The sequence below is a fragment of the Bacillus rossius genome, chromosome 16, assembly GCF_032445375.1.
Source record: "Bacillus rossius redtenbacheri isolate Brsri chromosome 16, Brsri_v3, whole genome shotgun sequence".
Lineage (NCBI taxonomy): Eukaryota > Metazoa > Arthropoda > Insecta > Phasmatodea > Bacillidae > Bacillus > Bacillus rossius.
The window spans coordinates 2,041,997-2,068,908 of record NC_086343.1 but is presented as its reverse complement, the minus strand read 5'-3'; the positions used below and the strand labels follow the sequence as shown (position 1 = coordinate 2,068,908).

At 38.2% G+C, this 26,912-nt stretch overlaps 1 protein-coding gene across 1 annotated transcript; it reads right to left on the bottom strand.

The window, feature by feature from the left end:
• Positions 1-8,393: 8,393 nt before the first annotated feature.
• LOC134540276 (ornithine decarboxylase antizyme 2) lies at positions 8,394-25,961 on the bottom strand. The gene is given in 5 exon segments (XM_063382934.1): positions 8,394-9,290; positions 9,609-9,694; positions 10,853-11,121; positions 11,123-11,183; positions 25,816-25,961. Coding segments are annotated over 5 exon segments (678 nt in total). The 3' UTR covers positions 8,394-9,174.
• Between the last annotated feature and the right edge of the window lie 951 nt (positions 25,962-26,912).

Sequence of the window (26,912 nt, the reverse complement as noted above, 5' to 3'; positions counted from 1 at the left end):
TTTTCTTTGTTAATGGTGTAGTCTGTTTAGTTGCATCGCTATTGCAAGTAGTTTTACATTTAATCAGTCAACAGAGGTCTTTAGAGGAAACAAACGCAGCCAAAAATGGAGGGAGCAGAGGTAGGTATTGGCCTTGGCTCATAAGGAACCGTAAAATATTTTCCAGGCATGAAATCAGGAAACCATAATGGTGGAAAGAAGAAGTGACAGAAAGGCTGTCGGAAGACAAACTAGGTACGAGAGGCGCTTGTCTGGACAGCCTGAAAACTGGTATGAATGACAATAAAAACATTTAAATGAATGAACACTAAAATACTGCACTACAGCTAAGCAGTAAGTAATTCCATTTAGTTGTTAGCACCAATCAACACTGTGCAGCCCACATATGTAATTTAGGTTATAATTTATTTGTGTGACATCTTACTATGCTTTGTTTGCAGAGAAATAAATGTTTATATTTATTAATGCACAGTGGCAGATATGCAGGGCGGGCGACTGGAGAATTTTTCGGGGGTATGGATGTCTCCAAGGTAAGTGGCAAGTGCCTAAATAAAATCCTCTTTATAAAAAAAGCTAATGCATTTATGATGCTTTGAAAAGTCTAAAAAAATTATAAATAGTACATACAGTAAGTAAATCTAGAAAATGTATAAATTACTTATTTTTACACAAATAAATTGAACTTGTCTTCAAAGGCCAGGTGTGTGGAAGTAGATTATTTTTCTTATTGCTCCAGCCATAAAACTGCTACTAAATACATACTCAGGAGCAATAAACAAACTTAAGAAAATTTGTAACTAATTATCACAAAGTAATTATTATTAATGAAACAGATATTATTAATTCAATTTGTTATTGTTTAATGTATGGCACCATACAATCTTCTCTGTAAAGAAATAGGTTAAATTCAAAAAAAAAAAAAAAAAAACACTTTTCCCTTTTTTTTCTCTGATCAATTGGATATTTTATTAATTTAATATAACAAGAAGCATAGTTCTGAAATACTGTAAAAGTACCAGTACACACATGTTTAAAATTATACTTACCATGAATTTATTAAAGAATGATAATAATTACTTACTAACTTAAATTATTTTATTTAAATAAAGCGCTCTTTCCCTTATCTTCCTCCCTTGTCACCTCAACCTACGTCAGACGTATCGGGGGTGCTACAATTTTCTGCAAGTTTTCCATCAATTCTACCAGGCGGTCAGAAGCGCGAGAGAGGTAGTGTAAAAGTAGCAAAAATCCTAAACCTCTTCCACGTTCCTAACTGCCTAATACATTCTTGAGAAAATTGCCTGGGGAACGTACGTGTTTTCAGATCATTCGATTCGATATACATTCGATTACTGAGGTCGAACTTAGATTGAACCAAAGAGTACATGAGATTAATAGTGGTAAAGACACAGATATAAGTAGTAAATACCTGGCCCGCATTTTAACATGGTGGTAAGTAAGTGAAGCCATATTTATCCTTCAGTTAATTGCGCCATATTGGTTAGACACCCAAAATATTGCGTGAAATGGAGTGTTTGCAGTGTAGAAAAAGTTTTAAATGCTTGTTTTTTTTTTTTTTTTTTTTTTAATGAATGTGGCAGTTATTAGCAACAAAGTTTCTAATTTATTGTGGCGAAACTTCTTACGGTGTTTACAAGAAAATGCCCCCACCTCTATGGAGACAAAAATACTTAACACGTTGGGCTGTGTTGAACTGTGAAAAAAATCGATATTATTTGATGTGGCTCTCCGATGGTATGTGTTGATGTTCTCTAAGCTACAGTTAGGTGTTAATTAAATAAGGTACAAATACACATAGATAAACACTAGAACAAATGAAATTAGAAATGACATAACACAAAACTCATAAATTAAATTTATAATTATTTATTGAAACAAAAAATGGGTTGAAAATTTACTCTTATTAATAATATTTATTTAGTTACTATATTTGTCGTCGTCCGTCCGAAGGCCATAAAGCCCGGCCTCCACCCGCCAGTATTAAACACTGCTAACGGAACGCAACCCTAGTCCAGGTCACGTGAGTCAAGCGAGCCGTCGACGTCGGTGAGTGTTTATACGTATTACACCCATATGCCAACTCCACCAAACAACTCTTATGCTTCATTAATTACTGCGAGTAATTAAGTGTTTTTTAATTAACAAAACAACCCTTAAGAGTGAAAGTGCGTCGTAGGGGTGCAGCGGTTTTCCCTGTGGGAAACCGCTATTAATAATCGTTCGGAACATCCCTTGCGGCCTTCCGCCAATAATTAATCACAACATAAATCAACCTAATTCACCTCCCTGTTTTCACCTGCAAATAGTTACTGGAGTAGTCAACAAGTGACAGACAGTCTCCAGCTTGACTTTTATTTTCAAATATTATTAATCTCAATTTTATTATGTATTATTATTATAGGCCTTCCGCCAACTAATTCAGACAGATGTCATTAAGTTACGAGGGTTCTAGAAATAATAATGTCTAATTATAATTATAAATTTGTAATAACGGCACATTAGAAAGTCGGCGCGTCATGACGCTTCCTCCCCTCCCAAGCCGGCACAAAGCGGCAGTAGAGTTTTACTCACAGGACGGGGCGGACATGTGATCCCGCGGGGAGACTTCAACTTTTGTGCTCCTGATTCTTCATACTGGTAAATATCATAATTCATTAAAACCTCTTTTTCCTCTCCCCGCGTGCCCCCGTGCCCTTTTCCGGTGCAGGGCTTAACCCGGCCGCGTTAATTTTTGCTCATCGCACAACAACGGTTCGCGACGCAGTCACCTTACGGTCCAGGCCGACTCCCGCGAACAGAACTTAATATAATTCGTCGAGCAGACGCCTGCCGACTACAAACTTAAAGACTTGTCTCTTAATATTACCTTCGTGGGCCCGCGACTCACACAGGTGAGCCCGGGCACAAAGCTAGTTCCAGTTTATCACGGGAGTGGCCGTTAACCCACTCAAACTCTTCGACGACCCCCAAACCCATGTAAGGATCTTATTTGCAAGTGCCGCAATGTAACACGTAATTAATTATTCAGTGCGAGTGTGTGTAGTGTCAGCGTATTTGTCAAGTGTAATTGTGTAACTTGTGCCCATCCACACTTTGTGAGTTGCGGGATTAAAAACCAGAACCTAAATAACGTTTTCTTTATTTCATAGACGCCCCCTGAACAGTTAGGAAACAGTCCTCTACACTGTTTAGGGCCAGTGCGTATTAAAAGCAGGGACTCCCTTCCACCATCAACAGCCGCCGATCCTAGTGGAACACGCAGGGGCAAAAACCAACGACCACCTCGGTTAATCTTCGAATTAACCTGGCGCCCGCCGGAGATTTCATTAAGAGCCACTAAAACCACTAGGACCGCCCCGGGTCTCGATCACGATCTCGAGACCGCGGGTGACGGCATATTCAAATTCCTAACTGGTACTTGGCATCACAGACCACACATGGATTCCAATATCATCAGGAGTTATGATGCGCACATTTATTACATAAACAAAAGTCTTTACTTGGGTTCGTCGAAAATACAGAGTTTTATTATATTATTCGTTTTTAGGGATCTTAATTAATTTTCCTCGACTAGTAAGGTTCGAAATATTAGTCGGTAGAGCTCAGAGTCTCTCTTCTGTAGGACCTCTGAGTTGATGTAATAGTGTGTAAAAAAAATAATTAAATTTGTATCAAAATATCGTTTATATCATAGATAATGTCAAATTACTTAAAAATATCAATGTTTACAATAGTTATTGATGGCGATGTGACGGAAAACGGGAGTTACGTGACGATGTGCATATGTGGAGGAAACAAATTTTTGGCACTTTTTTACTACTCACGTTTTACACTCCTAGGCTGTGTTCCAAATAATCCGCACTCGCACTTGCACTCGTGCTCATACTCACACCCACAATTCCTTGCGTGCAAAGTGCATGCTCCATGCGTGCTCGCCATTTGGAACACAACCACACTCCAAAGTAAACACACCCATGTGTATGAGGTTTCCTACAACAATGTACAATGCTAACAGCTTCATTAAGACATGTACGTTGGTTTATCCATCACCTAAATGCATGTATGTATGCTTATGTTTCATCATGTTAAAATTAACTATCCTTACCTGTACCTCCAAGTGCTATTACCGGTATCATACTTGTTAATATTTGTTGCATATTTGTTCCATATCTTACAGATCACATGAAGACATCGCGTGTTGTTTAATTACGAACAGGTACTTACAATGAAATGTGCATTGTTCATTTGCCATTGTTTTAGATCAATAGTCCAGACGTAAATGTAAACAAACAATGGTTACGAGAGTACGCAACGAGCATGCATTCAAACGCACTCGATATGCACACTCGACTATATGGAACAACACTCTCGTGACGTCACTTCCGAGAGCGAGTACGTGAGCACACATTTTTACCTATTTGGAACACAGCCCTAGGTCATTTATATTTTTAGATAAATCCTAAATTATGTTCTAGACTCCCTAGATTACATAATTAATCATCCTTGGTTCGGGATGCCTACCTCTCATTAGCTAAATTGTAGGATTTATTACCGTCGACGTCACAAGCTTCAGCTTTCTTAGCTGGCCATTATAGAACTCTTCTAACTTCTTAAATAAAGCCAGTTAACTTAACTTCAAATGGCGGCCCGTGATTGGCCGAAAACCAAAATCAGTTACATAAATACTTAATAAAACGTGAAATCAGCACGCAACAATAGCGCGGATTACAAAATTTCACGTAAAATTTAAATAAAAAATTATTGAAATAATAATTTACATTACAAAATAACGGCATTAACTTTACCGTTTACCATCTTAAAGTTCATTTAGTCCTTAGAGGGGTCTCAACAATACATAATTTCAAATAGTCCAGATAAGTCTTTAAAGACACATTCTCATAGATATACATAAAAATAATTTACCGTTTCTGAAAATAAACAACATATTAGACATAGAGCAAACATTAAATAAATCGTAAATAATAATAATAATAAATCTGTCAAAAAAAATAACATGTTGAAGTACATGATACTTACTTATCATCATTCAAATGTAATCTAGCACCATTCCAGAAATGTTTTGGTGGTACTTTAAAGAGATTTAGAGGTTAAAAAATGACTCAAGTATGTCACATCACATCGTCTACTGACAATTCCTAACTCCATGGTTAAAGAAGCCATATCACAGATGGTGAGGTCCTTTGATAATTGTACTCTTACAGATACACGTTTTAGTTCACATTATTTGCAGTATTGTCACAGTCAAAATGAAACAAAATAGGTTTTATTCTCGAGCAAGTTTCGTCAAGTCGTATAAACGGGTGTTCGGGTCACTTTTACATGCACAAAATCACACTTCATAGAATAAACTTTAATTTATTTTAAACTACAGATGGAATTTGTTATTACTCTCAACTTCAAGCATCTAACAATTCTTTCACTTGAGTGAATTATCTTTACTATCAAATGTTAATTATTTGGATGTTATTTATTTTAACCAACTTCAGTCCGGTAGAGATTGGACTACTGGGTACGAAACTTGCAGTACCAGTCAACCGAAATAGCAATAAGTTATTCCAATATCAAATTCCATCTATGCTAGCTAATACTATCTGGCTCGGGATCGCGATTCTGGAATTTGATTTGTAAATCTAAAGATAACCAAGTTAATCGGTTTCTTGTACAAAGAATATTCAATATAATATAACAGATTCTAGTTCTGTGAAAAATGTTCATCTTTCTTAAATTGTAATTCGTTCGGGTACCTCTATATTCAGCCAGTCTTCGGGTGATGGGGTAAGGGACCAAACCTTGCTGCAGGATACCCACGAGACGTGTAGATTCTCGGAGACTCCTTGGTTCGACTCATCCAGGACTGCGATATTGGTGTTGCTCCTCCGTCCTCTAGCGTGCGGCAGGAATACGCGATGTCACGACTCCATCCTTCAGATTATGGGCGGCGACTGGGCTGGACTGCGCGACATTCATCCTTCCCGGGCTCGAACTGAGACTTTTCAATCTTCAACAGGATTCTTCTTTATTCGGAATTATAAACGGCATTTAATCTTCGTAGTTTTCAAAGCAAATTAGTCATTTGGCGATCTCTTGGACACAGATTTTTGTCAACTTCTCTTTTTAATTATTTAAAACATGGATGTCCGAGTATTATCTTCGTCGATTAAAATTATTTTCTTCAAACTCAGTTAATATTGGCATTAATAACCATTTTCGATCTTCTATAAAATATTCAATTATAAATTAATCTCAAAGTCTATGCGTTCTAGCTGTTGTCTTAATCAAGTCTCAATTCGTTCAAAAAGAATATTTTCCCCGTCACTAGTAAACAATTTTCTTTAGTTTGTTGTTAAAACAAAAACTAGTAAAATTTCTTACCATTATTCATGTGTTCATCTTTAAATTAATAATTGTTTCAAAAAGTACTGCTATGCTAGCCTTGACAATATTTTAAAATAAAAAATAACAGAGTAATACAGACAAAATGATAACCAAAGAAATTTAGTCTGAATTAATCACAGATTACAAATATAAACATACGGAATAAAATGTAATTAAACAAAAATATTAAAGGAAATTAAATATTTTCCTTCCATAAAGTGTAAATATTGCCTTTATAAGATCTTGTAAAAACTTTATAATCTCTAATTTTATGATCAAAAATTCATTACTCAATAGTTGAGAATAAAATGATTTAATCACATTCCATCGAACACCCTAAAATTTAATCAACAGAAATGAATTAATAACACTTTTCATATACCTACTTTTATCATCAAGTTTGAGACCTTAGTGTTTACAATCCTTGGAGGTTGTTCCAAAATAAACCAAGTAAGCATCTACATATTACTTAGGTATACTACTCAAAGCTGTCCTACTGTAAAGGCTAACTCAGGCTTTTACAAGTCAAGTAGTTGACCTCACTTTCATGGTAGCACCGAATATAAATACGTAATACTTATAAATGTCACTACGCCATGGGAATATTTTCATTGCTCTCTTGAACTATAGTATGGCTGCCAGACAAGCGATGGCATCTGGTGACACCATTGTGCAGTGAGCAGGGCAAGTAGTTATCAATTCATAATTCTGTAGTTGTTTCGCCTTAGAACCAATGGCCCTGGAAGCAACCACAGAACAAGCTGCCCACTTCCTTCGAGATATCCGCAGCCACGTTAACTGACTTGATATAATGGTTAACATTTCGTGATTTATTTCATACTTAAAAGGGAGGGGGGGGGGGGGGGGGGGGAACCTACAATATGCTTGTCCTGCTATTGTGGCTGTGCACTTCCACATTGATTGCGGGATGTTAAACCCTAGTGATATGTTTGTTTATTCTTCATTGTCAACTTCTTTGATAATTTTCAGTTTAACTTGTAATGTGAGGTCGTAATGTTTAAGTTTTGCAGTAATTTTACAACACACACACAATTACATACATACATCTTTGGAGAAACAATATACATGATGGTGACAAAAATGTGACATTTTTAAACTTCCGCAGTATAATTCTTATTGACCGTTAACCAATACACGTAAACAGCAACTAAGAGGTTCAAAACTTCATAAATCACTAACCATACCTTGAAGTGAAGGTACCGAATAGCATACTTGATTTTCAGGAAGTGTGAAAGTAACATACTTTGCATAAACAAGAATTTCCTATCAAGTGGATTTGGATTAATGAGGTTTGACTGTATTTAACATTTTTGAAGTTTCAGAACTTAATTAGAAATTTTGGCCAGCCAAGCCATCAAGGAATTCACTCACCAAAAGTATAAAGTTATCTTTTGGCACCCACAAACAAACTCTTGTTTTGTTGGAGTCAGAGCTCATGTTTTATGCAAACCAGTTTATATTTTAAAGTGTAATTTTTTCGTGGTCAAAAATAGCAGTCCGACATGAATTTTTTCTAAAGGATTAATAAAAATCAGTATTGTAATAAACATTTCACTTAATTACATACACACAATAATATTTACTGTCGGAACGTTAATTTTTTTCTTCTACATTCAAATTATTTGTTTAAGCATTAATGTATGTGCCATCTAAACCAATTTTGAGCTAGCAAAGGTCTGGACTGTTGCAGGTGAGCGAATACCAATTGTAAGGGACTAAGAAGCAAATTGAATACAAGACACCAAATTTCAGAAATTTTTTTTTACACTTTTTCACACTGCTTATATGCTTTAGTACAGACTGTGGCAGCTTTTGACTTATTTAAAGACAGCTATTGGTCAAATTATTTAGATTTCTGGGGCATAGTTGCCATAATGAATGACACAATTAAAACAGTATTAAGTTATGTAACTTAGGATAATATATGTATCATAAAATACAGATCACAACAAATATTAACTTAAATGATACCTAGCTTTTATTTCTTCTCAACTCTACATTACAATTCACAATTTCTTGCAGTACATCCCGTAAAATAAAAAATATACCTCAAAACTTAACACTACATGAAGTACTTACAACATGGCCAAGATATAACATAATCCACTAAACAAAATACATAAAAAAAAACTTGTAAATATGAAATTAATAATGACTTATGAACTAGATATGTGACTGAAGTATTGAAATTTGAGATAATGGAAAAAAATATATATGAACACTAAAACACTACAAATAAAAACCACAATGGAATGAAATTGATAAAATTGTTCACCTTAAAAACATAATCAAGTTTTTTTTTTAAATTTTCTTATAGTTTTATTATTTTTTTTCATCATTCGTATGAATGGTATTTTAAATTATTTTTTCAAGCATGAAGTCTTTCAGCATAAATGGCAGAGGCTGACAGACCCGGTCGAAGGAGCGACCCACCGACCAGTCCTGCCAACCTTCTGGTACAATCGAGGGGTACAAGTTATTAACTGAGAAGATGAGTTGTTCACGCGATCCAACGCCACTTGCAACGTCCAAATAAAATTAAACGAAAACAATAGTAAAAGCTTACACAACTAACCTACAAGTATCAAGCAAATACATGCAAAATTACTTATGTTAACTCACACCCATGCTTAAAACAATCACTAGTATTTACAGCACCACCAACCAAGGAATATAGGTTCACAACAAACTAGCTAGTAATAAGGGAGACGATGCAAGTGGCGTCCCGGCAGGCGACTACTCGATGGCGTAGATCATGTAGAAGTTGCCGCTGTCCGTGTTGCTGGGGATGAAGCCGTGTCCCGGGGCCAGAGTCGAGAAGCCCAGGAACATGAAGGTCCGCACCAGCAAGCCTGCCACACACCAACAGTCTCACACACTCACAGCTCGCCTGTGTCTCCAGTCTGTCTGCCATTTCTCACACTTTCTCCCTTCTGCAATACATTAGTTATGAGGTATTTAAGTTAGTTCCTAAAATGTTTGTAGTCAGTAACGTACAAACAAACAAACCTAATCTCATCTTAATGCACTGAAAAATAAATATGCCAAGAAAATTATGGCATGAAATTCAGTATGCCTTCTTAAATAGAGCATAAATTTTTGTATTTTGTACTGCATGTGACTTTTGGAAGGAATATAAATCTATAATGTCGATGATTGGTGGCAGGTACCTCTGTCCTTGCGGTCCTTCTTGAAGCACACGATGATGTGGCTGCACTTCAGAACATCCTCGGCATACTCCAGCAGCGACACAAACCTGCAACACCACACACTGCTGACAACCGTTTCTGCGAGGCACCACTATTCTCAAGGGGCTTCCAGGGGATCAAAAAATTATATCTGGTACTAAACTGATAACACAGTATAAGTTTAAGATAACAGGTGTAATTTCCATTGACATAAGTTACATTTACATCATGTCAATATTTCACCACAACCTCCTCTCCCCCAGCTCCTCATGCAGTCAAGGCCTCGCACTCTCTCTCTCTCTCTCTCTCATGTTAAGCACGTTCCCAGAGACCTGTCGCATCAAGCGAAGTAACTAGGGTGCCATTGTTTTTGCAGTTTATAGTGGTAAGCCAGTGGGAACTTGGTTTATGCAACATCTTCAATATGATACGAGACCTTTCCTGGGCGGAACTCTTTAGCCGTTGCAGAGCGATAGCAGGTGCCGAGCGAAAGGCTTCGTGTGGGAGGATCAGAGCATAGAGGACGGTGTCAGTAGAGACGTGCGTAGTGAGAGACCAACAGTAGGAAGCGACTGTGGAGTCAAGCTCCAGTGGGGAGTGGACTTATGAAAGTGAGATTAAATTGTGGCCAGTCATTTAAAGTTTTTGTAATTTAGGATCAAGTGTTCACGAAAGTTAATAAATATCCTTTCATTAATTTGGGCAATCCTTTCTGGACATGTTTTCCCACAAGTATGCAAAAAGAAATAACCCCACTTTCTTAATTCTTGCTTGATGTCAAGACTTTCATGACAGGCTATCAGTAAGTCTAAACATACCTCCCATCAAGAATATTTGTTAATACTAAAATTAATTATTTTGATTGTGAAATATCAAACATCGATAATTCTGTGATATAGTAAGAATGTTTGGTTGGGTTATGTTATATATATATATATATTTCAAAACACTTTTTAAAAATGTTGTAGTTAGTATTAAGTAAACAGTAAGGCGGCAACAACAGGTTCTTGTTGAAACCAGTCTCGACTACGCTGTTAAAGCACAACGTTCATTTACGTCACTATATTTAATCACGGGTAAGAAGAAAATCAAAGTACCCTATCTTTATTATGGTTATAAATGTGAGTAAATTTTAAACTGTGAGCCAATCACAGAAACAGCACAAAGTTTTGCGTAACAAATAAAAAATGGGCTATCCAAATCCAAGCAATCTTCCGTAGACTCACCCCTCCTTGGAGCCCTCGGGACGCAGCCCTGACGGGATCTGCACGTAGAGCCGGCGCTGCCACAGCACCGTCTCCCACTGCACGCTGGTGTGCTCCGTGAGGGGCACCTTGAAGGACAGGCGCAAGGAGCGACCCGCCTGTGCCGCGCGGCACAACTCATCTTCATCGACGCTCTTGGCGGCACTGCTCACAGAGAGCCCTGTTGGTTTCCCCACGCCGCTGCCCTCTGTGCTGACTGACGACAGACTGTGTGCGGCATGGGGGACATCAGGACCACCACAGAGGCCCTGCCCCCAGCGTGACGGAGTACTGCTGGCACACCGCCTCGTTGCTGCAACACGACACTCCCGCCTCAGCACCAGCCTCTGCCTCCGATCCGCCACCCCAACTTCATTTCAGAGATTTGAAAACCCAAATAGCCTGCTACCACAAAATTTATGCCAAGACAAAAAAAATAAATAAGATATAAATTCCTGTATGAGTACCCGAAATATTCATATTTAATGACATTTCTTCAAAATGTATAAATTTCTCGCCATTAAAATAGATTATCTTTATTATTTAAATAAAAAGTTCTTTAAAACATTCTTCAAAAGTATCACCCTGCTTTCACACATTGTTAATGGTGGATGACACCCTCATCCAACCACTAAGAAAAACGGCGCTGGTATCCACTTACGACTACTAAGATTAATCTGCACAAGTAAAACAAAAGGTAATCAAGAGCTAACTGAAGTAAATCATTTGTAAAAATAATAATGAAATTGATTTTAAACCTTATTCTTGATAAGGAACTGGCTTGGGAAATGGACAACACTAATAACTAAACTTATACAGATACTAGCTAAGTGTGTACAGTTAGATGCACATCACATGATATTCACCCTGCTGCTCCCCTGGAAAATTAATTGGTGTTGACAAACCATGTGATGGTTCTGTGAACTATAAACACTTATTGCCTTTGTTGGGAAAACTAGAACTGAAGTGCCTCACAAAACTAAGGGATATACCTTTCAGGTTACCACCTCTTACAAATATATATGCCAAGTGATTTCACACCATCACAATTTCAGCCTTCAATATTTGTGTGTTACACATTAGTGCCTTACTAAAGAAGCGCTAGTAGCTGAAAAGATCTCCCCATGTAGCCGATAACGCAAGAAATTTCAAACTTTCAGCGCCCCAAATTACAATTTGAACATCCCTTTGACCAAAATTTTTTCCAAGTATGAACTACGTGTGTCAAAAATAAATAAATTTATTAAGGAGCAAGGTATCAGACTGCAACCAACATATGAAATTAATTTATCATGATATAAATTTTGCTTAGATTAGCTTAGCACATTATATTTAAAACTGACTGTGCATATGCAACTAGTGGAGTGCGAACCACTCCAGTAGTTATCTACTGGCATGGCGGTGAGGTGGCTAACAAAGCACTGTTGCGGCCAGCTGCAGCTGATGTTTACAAGCCAGCAGCTGTGCGCCAGCCAAGAGCGCCCGGCGCACCGCACCTGTGCCAGCAGTAATAATAGACTAATCTCCGCCCGCCTCGCTGCCACCTCCCAACTGCGCACTAGCCACGCAGTCCTAACCTCGTCCACAAAGCAATGCCAACCAGTTAGAAAACACATACAGTTTCTTCTGCCTTGCTAATTTTGGCTAGCCAGTTATTCATTTACCAATTTTAAGCCCTGCAACCTTTAATTCCAAGTTATTACTCCCAGAAAATGCTCACCCTAACAAAAAGTTTAATTGTATATGAACTTAAGTATTTAAATACTACAGAGTATAGTCAAAATATTTTATAATCAAAACTTTTTATACATTAAAATATTAATTGCTTAGTTTGTTGTACCTGTTAGATATTTTGTGTTTGTATGAAGATATTGGACAAGTCGTTGTACAGTAAAATACAGTAATTCATTTGTATTGACACACCAATATTACACTAATTTTTAACGTAGATCCAAAGAAGAGACTATTGTAGACAAAAATTGATATAAAAGCCACACCCTACTTTGCTAAATTCCCCCCCCCCCCACAAACAAGTAGTTTAATTAATGTTTCTTTATAAAAATAGTTATTTGTGATTGTGTATCCCTGGTGGTTATGAACAGACTGTACCAACTGAGGGTAAGTGACTTTCACAGAGGCCGAGGGACCAGGAACTCGCTAGACGGTTAAGTGTCAAAGTGATAGTTATTGGTCACTCAACACATAACTATGTGGTAGTAAGAATCTGCTTGTACAACCATGTAGAGATGTGTATTATTAGCAGCAGTACTATATACACCCCTGCTAATAGTTGGAATGCACAAAAACCAACTTTATTCATGAAATTAATCTTAAGTCAACTAACAGCTGAGTAGTTCACAAGCATATGCTGCAATGTTTTTGAATGGAGTTGCATAACTCAATGACAAAGGCATGCTCAATGCCATCATCAGCTGGTGGGATCACCATCACCTACCACGAAGCGACACTCCCCACCAACCCACGCAAATACCCAACACTCGAGTTCTACATACATTATCTTACCGCTGCAGGAAAGCAGCCCATGCGTGAGCTACACGGGGGATGTTGGGATTGGTTATTCCTACTAGAACATGGCTGTGCGACAGTCTAACAAACTCGTCTTCCATCAAGCCCCAATAAAAACAATCGTATCCCTGCTACCACCAGCCATTGCTACTTTCAATAACCCAAGCACCTGTATGAATAGTTTCTTTAATGAGCTGAGGAGTGGCCACACTCCAGCATTCCGATCGCTTTAATGCTACTTACAGGTTGCGCGTTACACTGTGAGCCCTTGAATTCATTCCCACAATAATTTTTTTAATTTAATCCAGCCATTTTTAACTTTTAAAAGACATTTATTGTGTGAATTGTTTCTTTTTTATCGTACTAAATGCAGCAGAATAAACTACAGAAACATCAACTACCTCTAAAGAGAAGAGGAACGGGACGGAATGCACGGAATGAAACTGCGAGGCAGACAGCCGGCGGCAGTTAGCACACTCCACACTCGCCACCAACAGGTTAGCGCCTCGCGACCCACTTGCAGGCCTCTCCTGCTAACACGGCGCGGCGTCGGAACAGCTGGCCTCTGACCGAACACTACATTCTACATCGTGATATTAAATGTCCGAGAATAAGGTCTCGCCGTGGAACACAACTCCTAACATTATTCTGGAATTGCCGCACATCACAGTAAGACTGAAAACGGTCCTGATACTTCCTGCGCCGCCAGGTCTCGGCTGAGCTGAAGCAACTGAGACATCGCGCCTTCAGCTACTCCCGAGAATTACGTCACTACATGGAGCAAACCTCACGCTTAGCTCGCTCGCAAGAGCTGTCATTATTTCACGTCTTTTGCCTACTTTATTATTTCGAAAGAAATTTAACATTTCCTTCAATTTCTTACTGACTAACGCCAAAATAAGCGACGGCTATCTCAAACTTACCGTCGGTTTACTGCTGCAGATAATGGACGGTTGCTAACTACGCACAAGCAGTCCGTCCAAGGGAGATAAAGGCGTCGCTTCGACATCTGAGCCTTCAGCGAACATTACATCCGACAGCTGAATATACATACTGGCTTATAATACAACATGCAGCTGCTATATCCTGGCAGGGCTATCTCCGAATGCTCGTTGACTGAGATCATGCTGCAATGGCCGGAATTTTAGACTGTGGTTACGCGACCCGATTTTGTACACAGAAATGGCTAATTATTTTGTAAATTTTCTTTTCCATGCTTTCCATCCACAGACACACAAACGCCAAATTCTTATTTTTTAAATAAATAAATAAATACGTGTCACTGTGGCGATCATAAATAATTTCACGTTTAGTTCAATGAAAACTATTACTAGAGAATTTTTATAATTATAGTATTTTGTATTGTTTTAAAGCAGCCGCCCAGGAACACACGTGCGAACAATAATATACAACTTGTTTCTGTCCGCATGTATTAAATGCAACAAAATTAACTATGGCAACGTCAATCACACGGAAACTATTAACATCCATTTCATCTTCGTTGCACGTCAAGTTTAATTCTCGCCTCCACTGCATGGTGAGGCCAGAGTAAGGTGGCTCGCCGAACAATTACTACTGCAAGCGCGCAGCGACGTGTGCGGACTTAACTACGTAACAACGCAACCGTGCAAGAAGTCAAGGTCTGTGTTCACAAAGCACGCCACCAACCATAAAACTAACAGCTCTACACTGTAAAACTAATTTCTTTCCCCAGACTTCTTTTGTTAATTCATGTTTATTTATCAATAATTTTATTTAAGTGTTATGTTCTTTTACTATGTCAATTTAACACGTGAAAACGTAATGTAATAAACTAAACACGCTCTTATGCTTGCTTACGTTGCGTTTTTGCATAGTTTACAAAGGAGTACCAACACCTTCCAACATGTGTCAAGTTGGATGACTTGAGTTTCCATAAAATAGTTTGCATATAGGACACGTTCTAAAGTATGTTAGATGTTGGATGCAATCTGCCAATCAAAATTGTGCCTAGCGAAAACGGAAAAGACAAGTTTCAGTCACAATAATTTAAAATGGCGAATGGCCCACGGTCGATTAAAGAGGATATAAAAGTTAAATATCTATCTATGACATTAAAAAAATCACATTTATTTCATAATGTAACGAATATTATTTTATTTGAAATGTATACATTTTCGTAAAAAGCTTTAAAATGCACTTACATAAGTTCAAAAATTCCATTCAGCACTATGATGCATTAATTTTAAAATTGAGATTAAAATGGAAAATGTTGAGATAGCTCAGATCAAATTAACAACTGCGAAATGCTTGACAGTGTGCCTGTTGCAATTAGTTACGCCTTGCGTGGGGGCGCTGCAGATATCAGCTATCTCTCGGGACCAGCAGACCACAGCCGCTAACCACGCCATTGTTCACAACACGCTCCAAGGACATAACCCCGGTGTTCCAACACACGACTTAGTTCCCTAGCCTGCGCAGCACAGCCAAACACTGCATTGATTTCCGAACGAATTCGGCATTTAGGTGAAATGTTTTAACAAAGTACAAAAATAATTTCACACAGAAAACACTGCACACACTATTAGAGAGAGGAACAATACACAAAAACCTCAGAGAAAAAAAAAATCAAGTCCGTGAATTTAATTAATGTGTTATATCGCATCCTATGAAATATAGCGTGTTATATACTCCCGCTCGATGCTTCGGTCAAAGCTAGGTTACAGCCACCATGTTTATTATTAGCTAAGGGCTATTTCTGTAAAGCAACAATATACGTGGCTATCGTAAATGTTATGTCATTATTTTGAAGTGCTCTTCACTTTGCGTAATATCCGTTGGAACAGCTGTGACAACAGACGCAGAGAGGAAAACCACAGGAATGTTGAAGCATCGCACGGCAGCTGCGCCGTGCAAGGAGTCACGTAGGCAGAGTCAGGCAGTCGCCACACGAGCCAGACTACCGAGCTTTCATGCAACACTACTGAACGAACAGTGTTAACTTACGCTATATTAACAAACGCCTCACACGTTTAATACTTTCTACCAACATATTTCCTCCACGGTATTTAATATGCACTAGATTCAGTACTATTTACAAAACCCATGTCCACATGGTTAAAAAAAAAAAATTGATGTCGGCAAACAAATTCTACATGAATTAATAAGCAACAGACACGGTTGTTACATAGCACAGCCGCATTCATGTTTAAAAATCGCCGCGACAAACTAAACGCGATGAAAACAGCATACTAACGAAATTTAAGAATGTTGCGCAAAGCATTTAGGTTTTTTTTTCTACGTGGCTTGCCTCCCTTGCGACTCCAGACAGCACGCAGCGAGCCACGGCACACAATTAGCGACGCCCAGGTCGGCAACCCCGGACCAGTTTAGAGCGTGCTAAGGTCAGCTGTGCGATTGTCAGCGCCAAGCTCGCTGGTAGCACGGTGTCGCCTCTAAGCGAAAGGCAATTAAAAAAATTAGCAGAACAAAAAAAAAATAGACAGAATAAGTACTAAGACAAAAAACAGAATTAAACTTTAACCAAATGTTCAGAGATAAGCGGGAACCAATACTAAATTTAACAAAAAATCTCATTTACAGGAAACAAAAAATTAAGCAATGCTGTAAAGTAGCTTAACGCTTAAACAATTCGGATTTAAAAACTAAATCGAAGTGAGGCATAGAATAGTTTTAATCCTGGAAGAGGACAAAATTTTTAACCACCGTAAGCAATGAAGGGAGAAATGTACTTTCTCGCTCATTTGCATTATCAGCCACTTCCGGGTTAAGGTTGAGTATCCAGCTCCCAGAATATCACTACGTTAAAGAACTGAATATACACCCCTTCAAGCGATAAGTTACTACTTTCGTTAGAAATTGCTTCAGATAGCACGTGAGCGGGAACCAATACATACTGTTCACAGTAATTCAAACTCGTTCTAGGAAAAAATGGGAGGGAGAGAAGCATGTTCATAGGCTGAATTGTATTAAGGTGGAAATTGGACTTGGAATAATAACGCTATAATTATAGTATTTTGTATTGTTTTAAAGCAGCCGCCCAGGAACACACCATGATTAGTTTAGGTGCTGCACCAAACTGCTGACAGCCCCTAGGAACAGGCACTCAGGTAGGAGGATGACAGTTTTAGTTTAATGTCATTACGAAAAAAAAATTGCCACTCTTATTTCTGATCAGTAGGCGGGCACGTCCTCACTAAATCGTTAGTTATTCCGGACACTGCTTCACATGATACAATGTATAAAGAGGTATATAGAATATATGTATATAGAGGTCGGCCAGGTCTGGGCCGGGCAGGTCGATACAGCCGCCGCTCGTGGGCCCAAGGTCGACCCTCCCCCCTCCCAGGGCGCCACCAGCCACGCACCCATTTCCTAGCAGGAACTCTAATTACCGAGACTGAGACCTAGTTTTCTGAAGAAGTTATGGGCCTGTCCGCTAGATAGCAGTTTTCATAATATATTGCTGACATAACTACAATTATTTATTAGGATAAGTAATGCATAAGCTATTATCAGGCAAACAAACCATTGAAAATTCACAATATTTAGGTAGCCACTAATTTTGTGGAGTGTAATACGATGAGTTTTTGCACCTCCTACTCCTTTATTTATTACATGACGGTTTATTATAAAACAGCATTAAGTTTTTTCGCATCGATTAGATTAGTTTTGCGCCGCCAAGGAGATAACTTAATATAACCAAAACAAAAACGTATTAACTAAGAAAACTTTGTTTGAGAACCTCTATTCCGACAGTTTCCACTGTAAGAGTCACACTTTATTTCCCTCCTTGTTCTGTGACAGAAACTACACGAAGATGTGACACGGTTTTCTTTATCTCCAGAGTCTTTTTTTACAGGAACTACAACTGTCTTAAACTATGCGTTACGGTCGAGAGACGCTAGTACTACTGCAAGTAGGCCTCAACTCCAGTATGTCGGCCACGCAAAGTTCTTACAAACCACCACGATATTTCATAAAATAATCAACAAACTGAACACACCAGTGATGCAGACCAACAAGAATACCAACGTAGGCTACCTATACTCCCTCCACAATATAATTACCTCGTATCAATACGTGGTGTTACGTGAAACCCTAAAATTTGAAATTATAGTTTCAAAAGTCCACAAATGTAATTAAAATTTTACCTCCAAGGCTATTTAAGGATCATGTGGAACACTATGTTCACATATTCTGGTCATTACTATTACAAGGGGACTTTCCCTGTAAATTTATCACAATAGCTCTCTTCCAATTTCAGCCTCAAACTCTCTCAGATATTTAGAAGTAAAATCACACCTCGAAAATAATATTCAATAAATATCTTGAGAAAATTTATGACTAAGAATAAATTTACAAGAAAATCACTTAAAAGTAATGAAAAAAAATTAAATAAATTCTGCAAGACCACGGAAGATTTAAATCTGTCGTACATCAGGATGTTTCCTAGCCCCGAGTAGCGGACTGAAACGAACTGGACCATTGGACCAGCCACCAGCGCTGAAGCATCTCTGGAACACTACTCCGTGGCTTATTACTGTAATACCATCTCATATTGCCAACTAATGACTCTTAAACTTTAATTACATTCAGCAGGTGTATGCCAATTTCCAGTTACATATGAATTTGTTTATAGTTTGTCTTTTATCTAATAAAATTTAGTTTAACATTAAAGTTTGTTTTCTAGCATACATAATACTTTATGATTAAGTATATATTAGCTATGTTTTATTATTTTCTTTCTTAATAAGCAATGGTACCTACTGAAGAAAATCTTTTAATGTGGGTAGGTGGATGAAAACATTTAACTTTTACTGTTTACAAAATTAAAATTATTTTCATGCCTGATGTGCACAAGCAAATAGTTTGCAAGATTAAGACACACAAAGCACATAAATTACGAGTTTAACAAATATTCTACCTCTTAATAATGTGGATAACCTAATCCATTACCACGTTATTTGTTTAATTTCTCATAAGCCACAACTCAACCTTAACATGTAAAAGAACTCTAGTAAACAATGTGGTAAGTTAATTTATTAATTATGCTTAGTTCCAATCAGCCGCGACTAAACATTCGCCCCTATCCCAGCACCTCCCAAAGGCTGGAGAGAACACGCGCCTCGCCTACAGACTGTGTTCCTGATAAGAGCTGACCTTTACCCTTCTTATCGGAGACCTCAGAGAGACTGCGCCACAGGTCAGGGCCTCAGGAGTCTCGCAAACAAGAGTATTTCCACAGCGTGTACTTGACATTTATCATGCACTTATACAACTTCACACCGAAGAGTTCACAATGACTGTGTAATTTAAAGACTGGTTGTCTAGTCAGCTGCAACTACTAGACTTACGTAAGAGTGCATCCTCCATGGCTATTTTCGCCCAAAATAGATTGTGGGTCCAATCTAAGCCCTCAGCATATTTTAAAAGCACCAAATTCACACCCTATCCCATAATACTCTTACTCAGGGTTAGAGATGTAAATGGAAAAGTATCAGATTATAACCACATATATTTCTGGAAAATTGTCCTTAAAAAAATTATTTATTTATTTACGTTAATATATACTATCTTCGGTAAAATTCTTGCTACACAGCTTGTCCATAAATAAAATAAAATTCTGAAAATACCTTATTTGAACACTAAACAGCATTTCTTAATTCCTAATGGTTTAATGAGAAATTACAGTTTGCAAGTCACAGCCTATGCAGGTAACGTGTATGTTTGCTTGGGATATTGTTAATGCAATGTAATGCAAATAAAAACTAACTTTTTCTACATGATTCCCTACTACTGTGCATCCAAACCCAAGTGACAACCCCTTACAGGGATTATTAATAGCAGTATGACGGCGTGTAGCACAGACTTGTTACGTGCAATATAACCTGATGTATAAAAGGAATTGTCATTGCGTGTATCAAACGTAATAACACCTTTTATATGTATGGTCACGTGCTACCGCACATAACAAGATGGCGCTTTGCGCCTCCAGACTAAAAATAATAATAAAAAAACAGTCACTGGTTAACACTTGGGTTCGGTTGCACAATATGTAATCAATATTTTAAAGTTACTATTTACGTTACAATGTCCAAATCAAAAATATAGATGTTATGTATGGAAAGCCACAGGGTCAGTAATGTAATTAAAGCACAACATAGCGAAGGATGTTTCAATGCAAAGGCCATCTCATACAATCTGTAATTTCTCAGAAAACAGTACTAATTAATGAACGCTGTTTACAGGGTAGGTACAGAAAGCATCTTTAGTGCTTAAAAAAGGTATTTTCCAAATTTTATTTTGGCAATGTGCAGGCTAGAGAGACTTACTGTTCAAACTGCAAAATGAGGTGTCAGAAACACATATTGCTTGTGAACGTACTGAAGCAAGTCAGTATATTAAAGAAAGAATCCAGCGATGTTTCATTAGGGTATTCCAAATTCAAATTGTTATGCCCAGAACATGCATTTCTTATGTCTCTTACAGATAAGGATGTGTGTGTATGTGGTTATGGAAATGCTGAACTGCTTATAGGCTCATTGAGGAAGTATCTTCGAAACTTCCCTAATCTGTAAGCAAAGTACTTTCACAAACATTACGTGACGCAAATAATATTCATTGTGTGAACAGAGAATGCAATCACAGTGAAACTTCAAATTTAGACAATTTCAATGGAAGTATTTCCTATTATTACAAGTAAATTAACTCATGAGACATGTGAGAGGCAGATAAAAGCCTAGGGCAGACCAGGATTGACTTCTGGGTGGGGAACCCCATGGTACAACACAGGTTTATTTCTTCAGAAGTTGTATTATCTCGTGCATATTTTACCCTTCTGATGGGAAAGGGGCATGTGCCCCCCCCTTCCCTAAATCTGCCAATGAATAGAATTTCTCTAATTAAAACAGACAGAAGAATACATTGAGGCACTGTTATTGTTCCATATTCACATTTCAAAGTTTATCCCTTGAGTGTCACAACTTGTTTACAACACCGGATTTCTAACTGGTTGAGAAAAACAGAGGGGAAATTAATATCTCATTATTAGGGCATAGAGGTAAGAAAAAGAAAATTGGTAGAACTGGAGGGCAATGTTTTGATTGAAGCACATAGGTAATGGTTACAGAGTTGGAATTATTAGAGGTTGTTTTGTTGTTTGCAGGATTGTTTGACATTAGTGGTGGTTTAAACGTGAGATCGTGAAGTGAGTAAATATATTTGATTAGGGGAAGATTCCAAAATATACAAGAAAAGTCAGCAACAAATACAAGTAAATTGTTAATAAACATCATAATTGGTTTGAAGAAAAAAGTAGAGATTAAAATACATCCAAAAAGAAACAACTGATGATGGAACAGTATGTACACTATTGGTATGTTACATTCTAATGGCATAAGTGGGGGGAAATGTGGGTCACAGCGAAAGAACCGTTGGTGCAATATTTTTCACATATTTCATTGTATAGGTTTACGATGTCTTAATGAAGAATGAAAAGATACCCGATGTAGTTTGGTGTTAAGATTCTGGCATTTCATTATGTGAAATAGATAAATTTCAAAATAAACATTTCAAAATATTTTTCAGTATCATGAAGCAGACTAGTGTCCCACCCGGTCTAGTCGATTTTGCAATACCAGTAATTTATCCCTCAAATTTTGACTTTTCAGCAACTCTTTATTTTTCGAAATCATTAACTTTTTATAAATGGAGCACTGTTATATTTCACGATACCACCTTATGTTGTAACGTACAGGCATTTTGTTGATAATAAAATATTGGCATCACAAAATAGGCCAAACAAAAACCCAATTTCACAATTAAAACAAAATCCAATTCTTGTGGGAATTTTTTCATTCACATTCAACTAATAATTGTTTTATCACCATTTTTTGTCACTTCTTTATACTATTAGGTATATGTTCCATTAATTAAAAAGTAAAAAAAAAAGAATGTGTGCCCTCTCACCTTTGCATGTATGAAATGGCATTCCGAGAGGACAAATCTAAGTGAAACACAGGTTAAAATAGGTCAGCAACATTTAAAATACTCTAAAATCGTAGAAAATAATGAATTTTTTGCAACATGGGAAAATTGAACTACATTCGATATTTACTTTTGAATGGAAAAGCCAATCTTCAACGATTAATCAATTACAGACCTATTAAAATTTTTTGACAAAATCTTAAAATGGTTTGTCAATCATTTCACTGTAGATGAAACTTGAATTCTCTTGCAATTTGGCATAGACCCGGTGGCAAAACATTTTTTCCTCTAAATTCCTGCAGTATCCTCCTGCACTGAATACCTCTAAAGCTCATTCCATGTCGCACTGACATCTAGACAATTAATACCAAACAACAATCACTTAGCTCCCCCCACACTTTAAAGCTGTTTGGTCTTCATCCGTAAATAATTATTAAAAACTGATACCTGTGGAGTCGGGAAAAAGTTCATTAGGTTCAATGAAGACAATAAACGTAGTTAAGTTTCAGGGCCAATTAAACTTTAATTACATGCGCAACTATGTACCAAAATGTCAATCAACGTTTGATATAAATAATACAACTTTTAATAAATAGCCGAACTGCAACAACACTCATATTCAATTGTAAAGCTACATTAGCTTATTTCTACGTTGCAAAAAATTAAATTGTAAATACCAAGTAACAGTACGTTTTTACAAAATGGCGGAAAACAAAGCAAAAAAAAAAAAACTCACCCACTACAGTTCAGTCCTGGCATACTGCTTAAAAGGTCTTCTTGGCTGATATTAGGCTTTTTACTCAATGCCAACGAGGCACTAATACTCATACTTTCTTCTGGATTTAACGTTGAATAAAATTTCACTGCCTAAACTATCAGAATGGACTTTCATGCGGAAGTTTACAACCACTCTTTGCTGCTCTTCGCAACTTTCCCTCACGCACGTCAGCCTTCCGATCTGCCTCGCCTTCAATAGAACAATGACGAGCTTGAAATCGTCGAACGTTCCAAACAGTTGACAAAGAGAATAGGAAAAGATAATCAGATTTCCAACTGCTCCACTTTACTATATAAGATAATCCTAAATTTAAAACTCAATAATTATTTGCTTTTAATGGCATAAAAAATTACATAAATTGAAATAATAATATATTATCTAATACGTTTTAGATACACTTTCAATTTAAAATTTTGAAATAACATTACTTCAGTTTTAACTTGATAATATTCTTTGGAACTAAAACAAATAACATGAAATAAATTATCCAACAGAAGCTAAAAACCTAAAAATTTAGTCAAAATCTCTGGTTATAAATTATTTATAATGTCAACACAATAAGGAATTGTAAAGAGAGGACATTATAACATTTCGATGAAGTCACTTTATAACCTCACCATCGACATATTGTTCCGCCCAAAACAATGCGTAAATGGTCCTTGATAACTTCTAACAATGGTTAGTAAGTATCAATTAAAATTTCAATAGTTAAAAATAGTCAATTTCATAAAGATCAGTTATTTAACAAATTTACAAAGTAAAAATAACACTTTGTCGTCGTCCCTCTGAAGGCCATTCAGCCCAGCCTCCACCCGCCAGTATTAAACCCCACTAACGGAATGCACCCCTAGCACATTTCACGTGAGTCAAGCTAGCCGCCGACGCCGGTGAGTGCCTTCCCAGATACGGCCATATGCCAACACCAAACAGTTCTCACGCATCTTCAATTTATTGCTGTGATTAATAAAGTGATTTTTAATTAGCAGAACAACACTTAATAGTGAAAGTGCGTCGTAGAGGTGCAGCGGTTTCCCCAGTGGGAAACCACAATTAATAAACGTCCGGAACATCCCTTGCGGCCTTCCGCCAATAATTAACCACAGTGTTAACCAACCTAATTTACCTCCCTGTTTTTACTTGCAAATAGCCACTGGAGTAGTCAATAAGTGACAGACAGTCCCAGCTTGACTTTTTATTTTCAAATATAATTAATCTAAATATTGTTATGTATTATTATTATAGGCCTTCCGCCAACTAATTCAGACAGATGTCATTAAGATACGAGTGTTCTATAAATAATAATGACTAATTGTGATTAAAAATTGGAATAACGGCACATTAGAAAGTTTGGCGCATCATGACGCTTCCTCCCCTCCCAAGCCGGCACAAAGCTGCAGTTGAGTTTTATTCATGGGCCGGGGTGGACGTGTGATCCCGCGGGGAGACTTCAACTGTTTGTGCTTCTGATTCGACATTCTGGTAACTATAATTATAATTCGCTAAAACCTTTTTCCTCCTTTCTCTCCTCGCGTGCCCCCGTGCCCTTTTCCAGTGCAGGGCTTATCCCGGCCGCTTTAATTTTTGCTCGTCGCGGAACAAAGGTTCGCGATGCAGTCATCTTACGGTCCGGGCCGACTCCCACGAACAGAACTTCATATAATTCGTCGAGTATACGCCTGCCGACTGCAATCTTAAAGACTTTGCCAATTAATATTATCTTCGTGGTTCCACGACTCACACAGGTGAGACCGGGCACGAATTTTTCTACAGCTTATCACGGGAGTGGTCGTTAATCCACCCATACTCTTCGTCGACCCACAAATCAATGTAGGGACCTTGTTTGCAAGTGCCGCAACGTAACATCCATGTAAAACGTAATTAATTATCAGTGCGAGTGTATGTAGTGCCAACATGTTTTTTTTGGTCCAGTATAATTTGACGTCGTACCAACCATGGCCTTCAAGCCCGTGCTCCGCACCGCCAGTACCGGATCCCGTTTTCGGAGCGCACCCCTAGCCCAGCCGAAATGAGTCAAGCGAGCGCCCCGGGCGTGACCTCAGTTAACTGAATTAAACATCAGGACACGAAACCCCGGGGGCTCCACTACGGAAAACAATTCTCAAACGAGGCATTAAGACCAAATTAATTAATCACAAGCAGTGAGCAAGTGCGTAGAGACTACGTGAGTGCGCGGCACGCACGGAACAGAAAGCAAACCTCGTTACTAGCCACAGCGGCTACTGGCCTTGATTAATTGGCCTGTGATAGTAGTCTAGCCAAACTAAGGGAATTCAAACCCAAACAGTGCACATTGAGACAATTTATAGTTAAATTTACAGTCGCCAACTTGGTGCTGCTTTTTAAATTATTAAATCATTTAAAACAACTGTTAAGCCTTAGGCAACTATTTACCAGGTGCAAAGTTTTAATCAAGCACCTGGAACATGTTTTTTACTCATAGTATAACAAATTAGGTTATTATAAGTTTTTGGTGCCGACTCAAAGGAGGTGAAAGTTGCCTCCCTTGCGAAGCGGCACATCTGGTTGAAGTGATCCAGTCGCCGGCACACAATAGTAACACATCCTCGATGCCGACGCCATCCTTACCAGACAGCCATGCAGAAACACCCGACGAACCAAACGTGATGCCAACCAGAACAAGTCAGACCGCCACGCGTCCAGCTGATGTGATGCAAACAGCACCTGTGGCACCAAGAAGCCCAACGCCGACGCCAAGCGACGTTGTACCGGGGCACACCTCCGTGCCTTGTCACCCGAGATTCCTCGCGCGTCAAGCATGTCGTCAACATTGAGAAGTCATGCGCGAAGGTCGTTGTGATTACTATATCTGGAGCTCCCTGCAGGTTGACGCCGTGATGCCCCACCTCCGAACGTGACAATCACTCATACTTCACCGCCCACCACCCACCTGTCAAGGCCGGTCGCGAAGAGCCCGCCTGTCGGCAGGCTGTCGGACGGTACCGAGTGCAGTCTAAGCTTGCTGCCACAAAGAGCCGCCTATTCTTGGCCATTGCCACACCTATCGGCCAGCACCCTGGCCACCAAGAACATAGCCACACCTGATCATGCACACAGCAGTAGTTGATTAGTCAGTATGTATGGCAAGTTTAGATAGTTTATCCACTGTTTTACTACCCAGAACAGGGGCGCAACAACAGGGGGGGGGGCAAGGGTATTTTGCCCCCCCTCTGAAACCTTGAAGTGGGGGCAAACGGGGCAAAGAAAGTGCTGTGAAATGAATTTTTAGATAATAAAACTGCTAAAATAGCACCATTTTACACCTTGATGTACAAATTTTCCCGGGGGAGGACCCCCCGCTTCAATAGGGGGTATCGATGATTCTTTATAAAAAGGTATATTGCACCCCCTTTGGAAATTTAGTTGTTGCGCCCCTGACCCAGAATACCAACAATATGCCCTGGTAGTAGCCAAATAAAGTATATAATACTTGCAGTGTTCAATTCCAGGTACATTTTTTTATAAGCCAACAACAGGCTCAACCGATAATTTATAAGAATTAAGAGCATTGATTAAACTTCAAAAATCTGTTACAATAATGGGCTGTTTTACATATCACATTTTTTGGACATTCTGTAGTGCCTTATGTTCCATGAAAGCTTCACCATAAAAATGTGTGTGTATTGGAGAACATGCCGGAAAGCGAGAAATGATATAAAACACTTGGATAGTGCAGTAGGGGGGTTGATCTTTATCGCCGATATTTTTTAC